Source organism: Eucyclogobius newberryi, unplaced genomic scaffold (genome assembly GCF_026437365.1).
Source record: "Eucyclogobius newberryi isolate DKJ021-1_F unplaced genomic scaffold, fEucNew1.0.hap1 SCAF_14, whole genome shotgun sequence".
In the NCBI taxonomy this organism is placed as follows: domain Eukaryota; kingdom Metazoa; phylum Chordata; class Actinopteri; order Gobiiformes; family Gobiidae; genus Eucyclogobius; species Eucyclogobius newberryi.
In genome coordinates this window covers 6,372,087-6,386,302 of record NW_027315768.1, presented here as the reverse complement: position 1 = coordinate 6,386,302, position 14,216 = coordinate 6,372,087, and the positions used below count along the sequence as shown (strand labels likewise).

The following is a 14,216-nucleotide window of genomic DNA, read 5'->3' as shown; positions in this document are numbered from 1 at the left end:
AATTTTTTGGAACACGAAGCCAATGGACACATTTCTATCATCAAAACGTTTTAGATCTTATTTTATTAGATATAGCGATGTCCAAAATATAAAATAATGATCCTGGAGTGTACTGTAACTAACTATAAATACAGAGAAAAGCTTTATATGTCTTCTCTAAACGCAGTCAGATCAAACCAGGAGAGAGTCGTCTTCTAATTGAGCCAGTTCTCAGTAATCTGACCTGTAATGAGACGTAATTTACTTCCAATTAGCACAAGATACAAACATAAGAGCAAGTGTGTGCCTGTATGACACTTAGGAAAAGAAGCAAGAGCAAGCAAGCTTACCTGATAAGCTAGTTTTGTTTACAGAAATCTTGTTTCTAGTGCAATTTGTGCTCCTTAAAACCTGCTCAGTGCTTTTAGCTTGTAGCTGCTTGTGCTCTGGGGTCTTATGTAGCAGTAAACAAACGAAATGAAAAGCCATCATATTTTTTATGGGAGAGCAGTTCATCAAAGAAGACATATTATGCATATTTCTGTTAACTATACGCCACAGCAACCAGTTAACAATGATTCACTGTTCTTTTAATGGCTAAGTAAACTTTTTGACCATTGAGTTGGGATTTTGTCTAGAACTACAGGGCGAAGATGAATTGTAGATGAAAACTGAAAACTTTTCTGAGCACTCAAGCCTTCAAGGAAAAATGCAGGACAAAGCGTCCTCCATATTTTAGTCGTGATGCGCTGCATGCAGCAGATGTAGAGTAGAGCTAGTGCTAACTCTCGGAATGTGGATATTGATCAAATTATTGTCATGTCTGTGTCCTATTTATCATGAGTCAAGACGATCTTGCTGCATATGGGTCACAATGAACTATTCTGTGTATTTTAACTATTCTGTGTATTTTCTGATTATCTGTGGACTAGTCTAAACAATCTTAAAGCGGACGTCATAGCGAAGGTCAGGCCATTTTTATCAAACCCAAGCAACAGCTTTATAAAACACAGCTAAATCTTGTGAAGAGTCGAATCTCAGCTGCAGACGAACAACATGCTGCTGTTTTGCCTGTTTTTCCCTGTTTTCATCAAATAAAGAACTTGAGAACGATCTTCGCCTCTCGCAGTCTGTATAGACTAAACTTCGACAGGAACAAACAGATATAAAAGAATCTATTACAAAAGCTGCTAATAACCAAATATGAATCAATATCTTCATCTGATGAACTGATGAAGATAATTGGAAATGTCTTTTGACAGTTGACATTTTGACCTGCTCCAGGGTTTTGAACAAAGCTGGTCAAAAATGTAACAGCACAAACATTATCAGTGAAGTCCTGTCTTCCTCTAGAGAAGATCTATAAACATACATTATCAAATTATTTATTTCATTAAAATTCGGGCCTTAAAGTGAATAGTTAGTTGAATTGGAGACTCAGACAAACTCTGACCCGTGATGTCACACTTCACAATCCCATACTAACCGTGGGTTTCTGGAGACAAACTTTTTTATCAGAATTCCAAAGAAAGAGGTCTTGTAAGGAGTACACAAGAGCGCCCCCTCTTGAGTCTCAGAGACTGAAATATATGAGCAGAAAGAGTTACTGCTCTGATCTAAGGATTAACTTTTTTAACCAAGACCTCAGCCAAAACTTAAACTCTGATATGCACTTCAGGAAGATAAAGGCAGGTGGGTGAGCTCCAGGTGGGTGAGTTCCAAAGATAATGGGTGAGTTTCAAAGATAATGTATTTATATTGAATTAAAAAAAAAAAAACTACACAAATAGCAAAGGTGCGATAGTAGAGCCCTAAGGGTCCATTTGAATGTTTAAAAATGATGTTTGTCCCGAGCCACTTAAACACACTGATCTGGATTGGAGGTAAAATGCGATATATTTGAGATTTTAGACAAAAGATTGATACTGTTTCAAAAGCCTTTTTTAAATCTTAGAATACTGCCCCCTACACCTCCCCCTGTGCAAATATTTTTCCAGTTTTTCAATGAAACAGCAATTTTGGTGAAGTAATTTGCTCTAAAACCAAACTGATATACACTGCGTGGTAAAGTGTACGGCCGCTAACCAACATCTGTGTTATCAAATATCCGATCGCCATCACTTCTGGTTGATGAATGGGTCGAATGCAGAGGGCAAATTCTCCTACTGGGACAATTCAAATTCATAATAATCATAAAATATCACACTCACTCACCACCATAATCTAATCCCCAACCAATTCTTTGTTTATGACGCTCTACAAATCCATTATTTATGTGCCATCCATCACTTCACAAGTGGAGACAAACAGAGAGCCAAACGCCCGGGCTGAGAACACTCGGATGGGGGAAGTGCTATTACTCACTGAGCAGTTGTTGCCTTCCCCGGGCGGCAGATGCTGATATATTCCCCGTATTGTTATAATAGCGTTCATATTTCCAGCGCTGACAGACACTTCACATGCTACATATCTGCGCAGCTGGGACCTCTCCTGGGAGATGAGTGCATTTATCATAACTGCTCATAAATATTATCATCTCCGTAATACAGATGTCAAACTCAGCCTAAATGTGGAGTAGTTTATATACAGTTATAAATTAGAACAAAGAGTTACCCATGAGTTCAAACTGGTTATGGTCACAATGATATGTTATTTGTACTTAAAATGGAGGAAGGCGGGTCAGAATTCTCCGGTAGAATTGCTGTTTAATTGTCAGATCACATTTGTTGACCTAGTTTCTGGTTCATATCTCATTGTAATTACTGGGCCTATCCACATGAAACGAAAACTAGCACAAAGTTCAATGTCTTTTCTGTAAATTATGCATGTCACGTCATTTTTCTACAGATTTTTTTTACTTTTCCTCACAAATACCTATTGGTGTAAATCTATAATTTATATGTAAAACTGGTATAAATACACCAAATAAAATTAGAAGATTGTAAAATCCTGTCATACGTACTTTAAACCATGAGATTCATATGAGAAATTTGTGGAGCCAAACAAATAATGACAACGTTTGTGGATCATAAGTTTTTATTTTTATTTTAAAAATTTGTAAATCTCCCATAGTTATACTCATCATCTTAGGTTTCTATTTCCTGTTTCCTGTGGGTTATATTTGGAGGACCTAGGCCCATTTTTACTTAAAACAGATGAGGAAGCTACACTATAGTGTGTAGTGTAGCTGTAAATCAGTTTATACATCTACAAGCCATTCAAGGTCAAGCTAAATTATTCAGTGAAAGGATATTGCAGTCCGATTTATTCATATTTCACCATCATTTTCTTCTAAATGAAATGAAGTGTTGGTCGACTGCAACTTTGATGCAACTGGGTCAAATCCCTGGGCAATAATGTCCTAAAAATAAGATTCTAATTACCTTCCATTCTCAGACTCTTGCTTTGATAATACATACATACATAATACATTTGCCTCCTGTTGTCTGACCACAAAAGAAACTGTTGAAAACTAGTTTATTTACTTATTTAGTTTTTCTTACAAAAGTGCAATGCCGACACAAAACAAACAACAATGCATCAGCAAATTCATGAGAAATAAGTTACTTCCAAAAAGTTTCAGTGGACCTAACCTAAGCTTTTTTGTAATATTCAAGCATTGTTTTATCTGCATAGCAAAAAAAAAGGAACAAAAAATAAATGAAAATACACATTTGATATTTTTAATGAGACACAAGTTGTACAAATCAATTACATGGAAACATATGGCAAATTTGCATAAAAGTGCTAGTGCAGCCCATCACAGATACAGAACGTTTGAGTTGACACCGCTCTTAACGCTTGTTGGAAAGCTGGTGAAGTTTTCAAATTTTGAACTTTTCACACACTTCTCTCAGATATTCAAGAATTGTTATTTTAGTAAGCAATAAGTCAGCCTCATTGTTCCTGGAGTGGTTCATGGTATAAAAGGTTTCTAAGGACACTGGTTTTGAAATCATTTCCATTTCAATTTGAAAGTTTTACCCCTAAGGGGAAGAAGCGGCTGGCAGAGAACAGCAGAGCAGAACAACCTGAAATTAGTCTAAAAGTACTACAGACAGATCCAGGGCAAGTTTCAGGGTCCACAGAAGATGGATTTGCCAAGTTATGACTTAAATTCACACTGAAACAGCCTCACATCTCAGAATTCATTCTTGGGAACTCTGGCAACATTTCATAACCCCGAGTTTATTCAAGTGAAAGAATCCCAGCGTTTCCAAACATAAAACATCTGATCAGTACTTGTGTTACTTTCCCTTTAGTTTGTCTCTACTGTCCACCCACTGTCTGTGAATCGTCTCACGCAGTTAGCAATGCGATGAATCATTATAGCACATAAACTGTAATAACTGTACTGCTCGTTTTTTCACCATCAGCTTCAGTTTCCAATCTCCCATTCTCTATTGTCCTGTGTCAGATCCTGAAGCTGAGTTATAACAAGCTGGATGAGCTGTGGTCAGAGCACACCTTCTCCGGCCTGAACTCTCTCCTGCGCCTCTACCTGGATCACAACCAGCTCCGATGGATCCACCCCAGGGCCCTACTGCAGCTGCCCCGCCTCCGCCTGCTGAGGCTGCAGGGGAACAGGCTGCTCCAGCTGCACCCTGAGGCCCTGTGCACCCTGTCTGTGCTGCAGACATACTGTTACTCCACCCTCAGGTAAGAGCTGTACCCCCAGGTCCTGCTGTTACTCCACCCTCAGGTAAGAGCCGCACCCCCAGATCCTACTGTTACTCCACCCTCAGGTAAGAGCCGCACCCCCAGGTCTTAATGTTACTCAACCCCCAGGTAAGAGCCGCACCCCCAGGTCCTACTGTTACTCCACCCTCAGGCAAGAGCTGCACCCCCAGGTCTTACTGTTACTCCACCCCCAGGTAAGAGCCGAACCCCCAGGTCTTACTGTTACTCCACCCCCAGGTAATAGCCGAACCCCCAGGTCCTACTGTTACTCCACCCTCAGGTAAGAGCTGCACCCCCAGGTCCTGCTGTTACTCCACCACCAGGTAAGAGCCGCACCCCCAGGTCCTGCTGTTACTCCACCCTCAGGTAAGAGCTGCACCCCCAGGTCTTACTGTTACTCCACTCCCAGGTAAGAGCTGCACCCCCAGGTCCTGCTGCTACTCCACCCTCAGGTAAGAGCTGCACCCCCAGGTCTTACTGTTACTCCACCACCAAGTAAGAGCCGCACCCCAGGTCCTGCTGTTACTCCACCCTCAGGTAAGAGCTGCACCCCCAGGTCTTACTGTTACTCCACCACCAAGTAAGAGCCGCACCCCAGGTCCTGCTGTTACTCCACCCTCAGGTAAGAGCCGCACCGTCAGGTCCTACTGTTACTCCCCCCTCAGGTAAGAGCTGCACCTCCAGGTTCTGTGCACCCTGTCCATGCTGCAGGCCTACTTAGCAGTCAGTTTAGAGGGGAAGAAGAGCCACGTGTCACAAAGGAATATAACATAAGTTGGACTGTCAAAGTTAACGTCATAACTCGTGATTAATCCAAGAAAACGTAATTGGTTAAAATTTAAAGTAAAATCCATAAATCCTCACATGACTTTCACACATTAGCTGATGTTTACTAGCAGAAGTGTTAGAGAGTTACAGGGCCAATGACACCATGAAGATCTCAACATGTGCTCCGACAGAAAAATAACGATTAGGTGTGAGCAACGAGAACTAATATGGGACAAATATACCACCAATCTACAAAACAGGTAAAGAGCCAGACAATGAAGGGCCTTAACTCACTAAACCTGTTGTTTAGTCCTGTACATTTACCTGAAACATGTGACCACACAGATTTAACAAGAAAAACAATATCTAGATTCAAATTGGAGTGAAATTATGTGAAATATGATTGTGAGAAGAAAAAATCCTCGTGATTAATCATATTTCAATTATTCCCATACATTTTTTAATCAAGTAACGGCAATAAACACAATACTTGAATGGCATAATGTATTTGTTGTCTTGTATTATAAGTTTGTAATGAGTATTACAACCTTGGTGAAAATGAGAATTTTGATTGTCCATTTTATGGTTCGATTCCAGCTCTATCTGGTTCATTGTTGTGTCCTTGGGCAAGGAACCTCCTTGTCCTGGTGACTGTCCTGCGTGAGTGAGTAGTGAAGGTCAGAGGCTGCAGGCACAGATTCTCATGTGAGTAACTGCCTATAGGGGAACTTTGAGAAGCGCGTTAAGCCGATGGTGTCCACTGTAAATCCAAATAACGTTTTTCACTTGCCAGGGACACAACCGCAGGAACATGTTAAGATGGTTTCATTGGGGCCGCATGAATGAGATGAACAAATGATGGGTGTTTTGGGGCTTCAGTGTGGGCTTTAGTGTGCAGGCCCCTTTATCGCAAAGATAACTCAGAGAATGTGAATGAGGGTTATGTTTGAGGAGTTGGCACTATCACCTCAGAGCAAGAAGGTCCTGGGATTGATTCACCTTTTTGAGAGGAGTTTTCAGGTTCTCCTTGTTTCTCAGTAAGTTTCCTCTGAGTTCTCGAGTTTGTGTGTGTGGGATGTTCATGTTGAAAATAGTTTCCACTGCATTATTAATCTGTGCTTTAAGAGTCGGCCAGTCTCAAAACAGAACGTGATAATGATGGGCCACTTGATTTGTCCAGCAAAATTGCATTCATTAATGTGACAGAGATTGGCCCTAATGTGTTCAATAATTGTGTTTTAATTTTATGAGAATGTAATGGCATTAGAAATAAACACTTAAACACTGTTAACCATTTTTACTATTAAATCGAAGCACCGATATCAGTGACAGTAGCAGCCAAAGTACTTTCCAGCGTGGAGGGGGTGACTGTGCAGAGCTTGTTTGCTAACGGCAGGGGGAGATAAAAGACATTCGACACAACAATTACCTTCCTCCACACACATCTTAATTAAGGATACACATCTATGGAGAGAAAGGTAATCAGTTCAACTGTGTGTGCCCACAAAGTCTGTATCAGTGATAAATGTGAGCGTAGCTGCAGTGTTCTCTTACAGGAGAGAATGTCATTATTCATGATTGACACTCACAGCTAAAACAACAAAAATAACACAAACCCAATGTAGAGTGAGAGAGAGAAGCTCTGACACAGATGTTGGTTGCCATGGATTCCTTTTCCCTTCAATCTGCAGACAGTAAAACCCATGACAGATGACTTCCTCCTCTGTCTGTCGCTTGGCTCCGCTCCTCTCCTTTTAGCTGCAATGCGACTCCACGTTCCTCTTTATTACACCACTTCTGTGTTTGTCTCCGCAGACACTTAGACCTGTCCAACAACAGCCTGTCCGCCATTCCCAGAGAGCTCCTGGGGACAGCACCCCTGCTGGAGACGCTGGCACTGCACGCAAACCCCTGGAGCTGTGATTGCGCCATGAATTGGCTCCTGTCCTGGACCGTGGCTCATCCAGGTGCCCCGCCGCTCAGCTCCACACTGCTCCACACTGCACAACGGGGCTCAAGCCAGCAGGTTTAGTCACACATGAAAGACGAGCTGGAAGTAGACAAAATGAGCTAAATGCACACAACAGTTAGCTAGCCATTTTAATGGCACAAAATCTCTTAATTTGTCAGTTAAAATCAGACAGGATTAGTTTTACCTAAGGAAGTCTGTAAAATTTAAATCACCATCTGGGTGACAACAGGATAAGCAGTGTTAAATATTCTTGTTTTTATAGACTATAGACTTTCTGGACTAGAATTGCCCAAGGACCTCCGAGTTGAGGTACAAGAGGTAAAATTCAGAGGAATTTTTATAGACATTTTTACGGTACTTGAAACACAGACAACGTTTGAAACAGACACATTTTCTGAAACAAGCATCAGATTCTTATTTTTATATGGAGCACACGTGTGCTATCCACTCAAGCACCAAGTGACACTAAAAGTTGACTTTCTTAAAAATGTATTGGTGCTAACAAGGGAGACAGGAGACGGACTGCCTTTTAATTTAGCTCACCTCTGAGTCTTCTTTTGGAAACAAACTAGACAGGAAAGTATTTTGTGTGAGAATACATTCGGGATTTATTTTTTCAAATCAAGACTTTGTTCACAGTGTGCATTCACATTTTTGAACTCCTCCAGGATGCATTCACATTTGAGAGGGACTGAGATCTGAACTTTAAACTAATCCAAGAATCCCATGCATTTCAATATGTTTGTAGAGGCTTAAGCTACAGCGTTAGCTTCCTTTACACAGAATAAAACCCCATGGAGACACATTTAGTTCTCTGCAGATGATTATTTTACCAATTTTTAACCATTTAAAATGACTAATTTGGACAATTTATTAAGTTGGAGATATAGACAGAAGAAATATCTCTGTATTTCATGGGGCATGTGGTAAAAAAGTGCACATTAATGTCTTGGTTGAGGTTCATGTATCGCATGTAAATTAGCTGTAATTACTTTGTTCTTGATCCTTTTTTTTTTTTTAAGAATAAACATAAAACACAAAGTAGAACACTAAATAAGAATACAAATAGACATTTTGACCAGAATAAAGCGAAGGAGGCAAAGTGAAGTAGACCAGAGTACATTTTCAGCAATTAACTGAAAATGCAAATTGTTTTAAAACTTTAAAGTATATTCATAGATAAAGTAAATAAAACAAAAACAATGGAGGGCTCAACATTTTTGTACCTGTCCAGTGTCATAATAAAAAAAAAAAAAAAATTAGTAAATATATCCAATGGTAAATATTTAAACCAGGCTCTGATATCACTCACATATGTCTGAGTGCTTTTCCTTTGTCATATTTTGTGAAATTCTGAGATGAAATAAAAATTCATTGAAATCACATTTTGTTCCACTTCACATTTGCCTCCATTCCAAAATGTTAAATGTATTATGTCCACCTTCATATGAGTTTTCTGGTTATAAAGTACTTGATATTCTAATTTTCCATATTTAATAGTTTCAACAGCCTTAACTCAAAGCCAAACATTAAAGATAACATGCATAAGGAATAAATGACCTTTACACAGTCATCCTCTAATCCTCGGCTCTCCTGTTGGCTCTGACATGTCCTTCTCTCTGTGACTGGTCCAACTCTGATTTGTGCCAGCCAGGCTTAACCGGCCATGACTAATGCACCGTGACAGCGCCAGTGTTTGCGCAGGCCTGAAATATAGGCTAATAATGAACTTGTGCACATCACAGATTTATGAGGAGATGGAGTAACCTAATTAACACACGATAGAAAGGATAATAACAGCATCGGAGGAGCGGTCTCGACTAATGTATGCCGGCTGTAATCCCCGCTGACAGATGAAATGTGCACTAATGTTTGTGAAGCTGCTCTGCCGATATGAAGTCAGGAGAGCAAGTCCAGTTCACAACAAACCCAATAGTGTGAAAGCGAGTGAAAGGAAATATAATCAGATCAGAACTGCAATTTGAGTTAAAGTTCTTTTACTTTTGCACTACTTTACTGCAGTAAAAATGTATTCCTGTAGTAATGTATCATGTCCTTTGCCAACAAACAAATCCGTGATGACATAGTTGACGAAGTTGTGGGGGTTGGAGGGATGTGCCAATCACAATATCAAAAGTATCATGTGCTGCTATAAAATACTGAATTGACACACAAAAGTTGGCCTAGTTATAATAATGAGGATTAAGCATCAAAAGGCTGTTCTACACTTTCATTTACAGAAGAGGTAAATTCAAAATTAAAGGGTTAGGGTATTTATTAAGTAGTTATCAAGCCAAAATCATTCTTAATAAATTATTTGTTCATTGTGAATTAAGTCTTTGTTCATGCTTTATTAAGAATAATAAAAGTTTAGTGTTACTGATTTTTTTTTAATTTTCCTCCCAAAATGTATAGTGCTTCATACCACTGAATTCCTTTTTTTAAATACCACTCCACCTGTACTAATATTACACTTCTGTTTGATGCAGGTGTCATGAAATGCCCTGGAAGTTCCCAGTGCCCGGTCTGCGCTTCCCCCCTCTCCCTCCAGGATCAAGGCCTTCTGGACCTGCCCAGCCTGCCCTGCTCTGCTCCTCTTATCATCTCCACTGGACTCAACATTCCTTTGGACCTCCCTGACCTCCCCGAAATCCTCCCACGTGAATCTTTCCACGAGCCTCTTGGAACCTTCTCTCTGTCTCTGTCCGACCAGCAGGGCTTTAGCGTGGACATCAACTGTAACGTCTCGCACTCAGACATCGCCCCGGATGTTTCTTCCGAGCTTTCTACTTTCCAATCTTTCCCTCTTCCTCTTGCTCTCTCTTTTGCCTTGGAGTGCCACGCCGAACGGCAAAACTATGAAAAGCTTTGGAGAATCATGGCGTACTACAGCGAATCAGCTGTGCGATTTGAAAGGGGGCTCATGGTGAGTAAAGCCCCAACATTAGCATACCGCTACAGGCAAGGCCCAGAGACAGAGGGAGAGTATCACACAGGGGTCAAAGCTTCCATCACAGCCTCTCCGCACTGGTTACTACAAGCTGCTATTAGCATTCAGCTTAACCGTGCCAGGTCCAACAGAAAAGCAGTCCACCTGGTGTTGTCTACAAGAGTGTCGGCTCACTCTGATCTCTCTACCAGTCGCCCGTGGGTGCTCATTTCAACCAATCATACCTTTACAGGGCTGTCAGCACTGTCTGGGAGTACAATAGAACTGCCTTGTCCAATTCTCAGTTCTGGTGAGCACAAAGTTGAGTGGATTTTCCCAGATGGGTCTAAAATATTGTCTTCAAGTTCAAACCATAGATGGAAGGTTTTACCATCTGCATTGATTTTACAAAAAGTGGACCTGGCAGATGCAGGTTTGTACTACTGCAAAGCCTCCAATGGGAAGGATATAGACATTAGGCCATTGCAATTGGTTGTAATAGAATTGCCTCCATCTACAGCAAGGGAACTAGTAGAGCTAAGTGGCATAATTGGACAGCCTCTCACTATTTCTTGCAATGCCTCTGGTTCACCTCTGCCCTTTACAAGTTGGCTTTTACCAAATGGAAATCTACACTGGCATGGTTCAGCGCTTTCGGGTGGAATTACTATAGAAGCTAATGGAAGTCTCTCCCTGCTCAGGCCTTCCCTAAGGGACGCTGGTCATTACAGATGCATTGTGGTAAACCAGTACGGCAGCGACTCACTCTCAACACGGCTTGATCTAAAGCCGCAGCAAATACCACCACTTAAGTCCACATTTCCCAGAAGGCCACAGTCTGCAGCCGGGAGGTCAACACAGATACGAGCACCTTTGTTAAGGCTAGACGGAGGATCAGGAGATGGGGAGGAGGAAAAAGAGGAAAACAATGTGGTTAGAAACAGGCAGCCGTTTTTAAACAATCTGAGAAGAAGGGGACCTGGGATAACTAGACCACCGAACGAGAGGAGGGATCGTGTCAGAAATAGACACAGGGTCACCACCAATAGACAAAGGATTGATCCCAAAAAGTGGGCTGATCTTTTGGCTAAGATACGAGAAAAGGCGATGACAGGGAGCGACAACCAACCGACTGAGCCAACAGAAAAAAGTGAAGTTAACGAGGATGTAGAAAGTTCTGGAGATGACACTAGAATATTTGAAGAAGGTCTCGAGAATGTTTACCCTGTCAACACGGCTGTCAAGTCTCAAACAAACAAGGAAACTGTTGAAAGTTCAAGAGTCAATGACGCTTCTACTAAGTTTGATGAAACTCCAAGTAAAAAATCCCCGCCCACATTTATAAAACAATTTACTACTACTACATCAACAACTTCAATTACAAAGCCTACTACGCTAATTAGTATTCAATATGCATCGACAACATCTGAGTCTGGATTGGAAACTTTAAAAATAGTTCCAAAAGTAGTAGAAAGCCAAGAAAGAGCCACAAATATACGACATTCTAGCCCTTGGAATGCTCGAAGGCGAATTGGACAACGCAGACGGATGTTTAACCCAAGAGGTCGACTTTTGACTTCTTCACGACCTGTCCCTGACCCCATAAACCGGAATGTCTTACAAATGCCAACAACTACCTCTCCAACCCTGCGTATAAGGGTTTCAAGTCATCCAAGTTCAACATCGTCTAACTCAAACACTCATCCTACTACACCATCATCTCCACATTTTGGGACAACCAATGAACAGATTTCCCTCGGAACAGGTGGCTTCCAGATGACTTCAAGTAAACACGCTAATAGCCCATCAGGCAAACACAACGCCGACACGGAAAGGAATTTGTTCGGGTTGCCTCGTCCTCCCAAGACCACTGTCTCCTCCGCTACTTCTCCGAGTTCAAAAATAACCAGCAGCTCTCCCCGGGGGGTGCAGTCAAGTTTAGCTAGGAGCAGTACAAGTGCTGGTGCGGCTGATAACGGAGACGCTCTTTTAGCTGTCTCATTAATTAGTCAAGTAACAACAAAGCCAGTTGAGGATAAAACTGCAAGATTTATTCAAGCTACTGCAGTTGCAAAAAATATTCCCACTGCTGTTTCCATGAATCACATTTCCAATACATCCACACGCACTCCTTCAACTACTGCAATTACAATTGAGCCGAGTACTGCCACTGCTATTAGTCCTACAACTCCTACTGCTATTAGTATAACAACTTCCACTTTTGTAGATTTTAGTAGTACTACTACTTTGAGTCCAGTTACAACCAGTACTACAACAAATAATCCAGCTTCTACAAGTGCTAGCACTTCAACTACCATTAGTACTACAACTTCAACTGCTACAACTACTGCAACTTCTACTTCTGCTGCTTCTAGTACAACTACTTTTAGACCAGTTGTTACCAGTACTATTTCAACTTCATCTACTGATAGTACTACAACTTCTACTCCAGCTATGTCTAGTACTACTACAACTACTACTACTATTGCAACTACTACTCCAACTACTGTGAGTACTACAACTTCTACTCCAGCAACTTCTAGTACTATAATTACTACTCCAACTACTGCTAGTACTACAACTTCTACTCCAGCTACTTCTGGTACTACAACTACTGCACCAACTACAACTAGTACTACAACTTCTTCTCCAGCTACTACTAGGACAAAAACGTCTACTTCTACTCCACCTACAACTACTTCCATAAATACTTCCAAGTTCTCAACAAGAACCATAACTACCAGTGCCGGGGTCAAAGAAAGGCCGCGGGTTCATACCGACTGGAGGAAGCCGGGATTAGCCAATTTTATTCCGGATTCACAGAGCAGCCGGACACATCTACCTCCCGCCGTGTCAGTACCAGTCCCCCCCCGGGTGAGTCCAATTCTCCGTCCAAAGGTGCACTATGTAACTTTTCTGATGGAGGGTATTTCATCGCTTTGCCTTGAAGGATCCACATTGGCTTTAAAGTGTCAGGTATTAAGGATTTTTTTTATCAAATGTATTGAAAACATCACATGAGGGAGACTCAGAATTACAGTCAAGAAACATATTTTTACAACTCTTTAAACATTAATTCAACAATGTTGCAAGATAACTGTCCTAATGTGATGTCATGATTTATAATCAGGAACAACAATTATGAAAATTGTGTTAATTTGTTTGCAAAGTCTTAGATATAGTCATCTTAAAGGTAGACTCAGACAGCACTCCATGGTCTTATTCTGACCCTTAGAGCTGCCTATACAATGCATTAAAAAAAACAGGTACAGCCGCTGTACCTTTCCATTTTGTAAACGTATTAGTCAAAGATCTGACCTGTTGCTTGGAGTAACCTGCTTTGTCAGAGAAATTTAATCATTCATAATCAGTCATAGTGTGGAACATCACAGACAAAGCAATAAAAACGTAGATATGCGAAGATATGCAGATGGCAAACCCTCCAAAAGAAAAGGTATGTAGTGGACCTTTGAAGGATTTTGATAAATTATGTACTTGAAAATGCTAAATTATACAACAGTACAAATTTCGAAACAGGTTGTGTATATACATTTTTGGGGGGTGACACTGGTGTAGTGGTTAAGTGTATGGACAGGATGGTGGTTAAAATCCTTTCTTTAAACATACTGCTTTTTATAACAATAGTTTATCTTGTGGTGTCTGATGAGTAGGATGAAATTGCTTTCTAAATTTGTATTAAGAGTGTGCAGTTTGGATGTCAGACTTTGTAAAAGAGGAAAAAGGTGAATAAATATCACATTGCTTAGATGACTGTAAATAATCGCCTTTGGTTCAGCGGAGTTACATTTAACACTAAAAATGTTTAATCATTTAGCTGTTTTCTTACTCAAATCAAACAGTAATACACCATAAATGTTTTTATTTTGT

The 14,216-nt window shown here is 40.7% G+C and overlaps 1 protein-coding gene across 1 annotated transcript in view; it reads left to right on the top strand.

The window, feature by feature from the left end:
- The window catches only part of LOC140359810 (matrix-remodeling-associated protein 5-like), a 62,160-nt gene that overhangs the window by 4,221 nt on the left and 43,723 nt on the right, over positions 1-14,216 (top strand). The window contains exons 3-5 of the mRNA XM_072444998.1: positions 4,397-4,638; positions 7,243-7,394; positions 9,889-13,202. Of these exons, the coding sequence (XP_072301099.1) occupies positions 4,397-4,638; positions 7,243-7,394; positions 9,889-13,202 (3,708 nt within the window). The remainder of the gene's footprint in view (positions 1-4,396; positions 4,639-7,242; positions 7,395-9,888; positions 13,203-14,216) is intronic.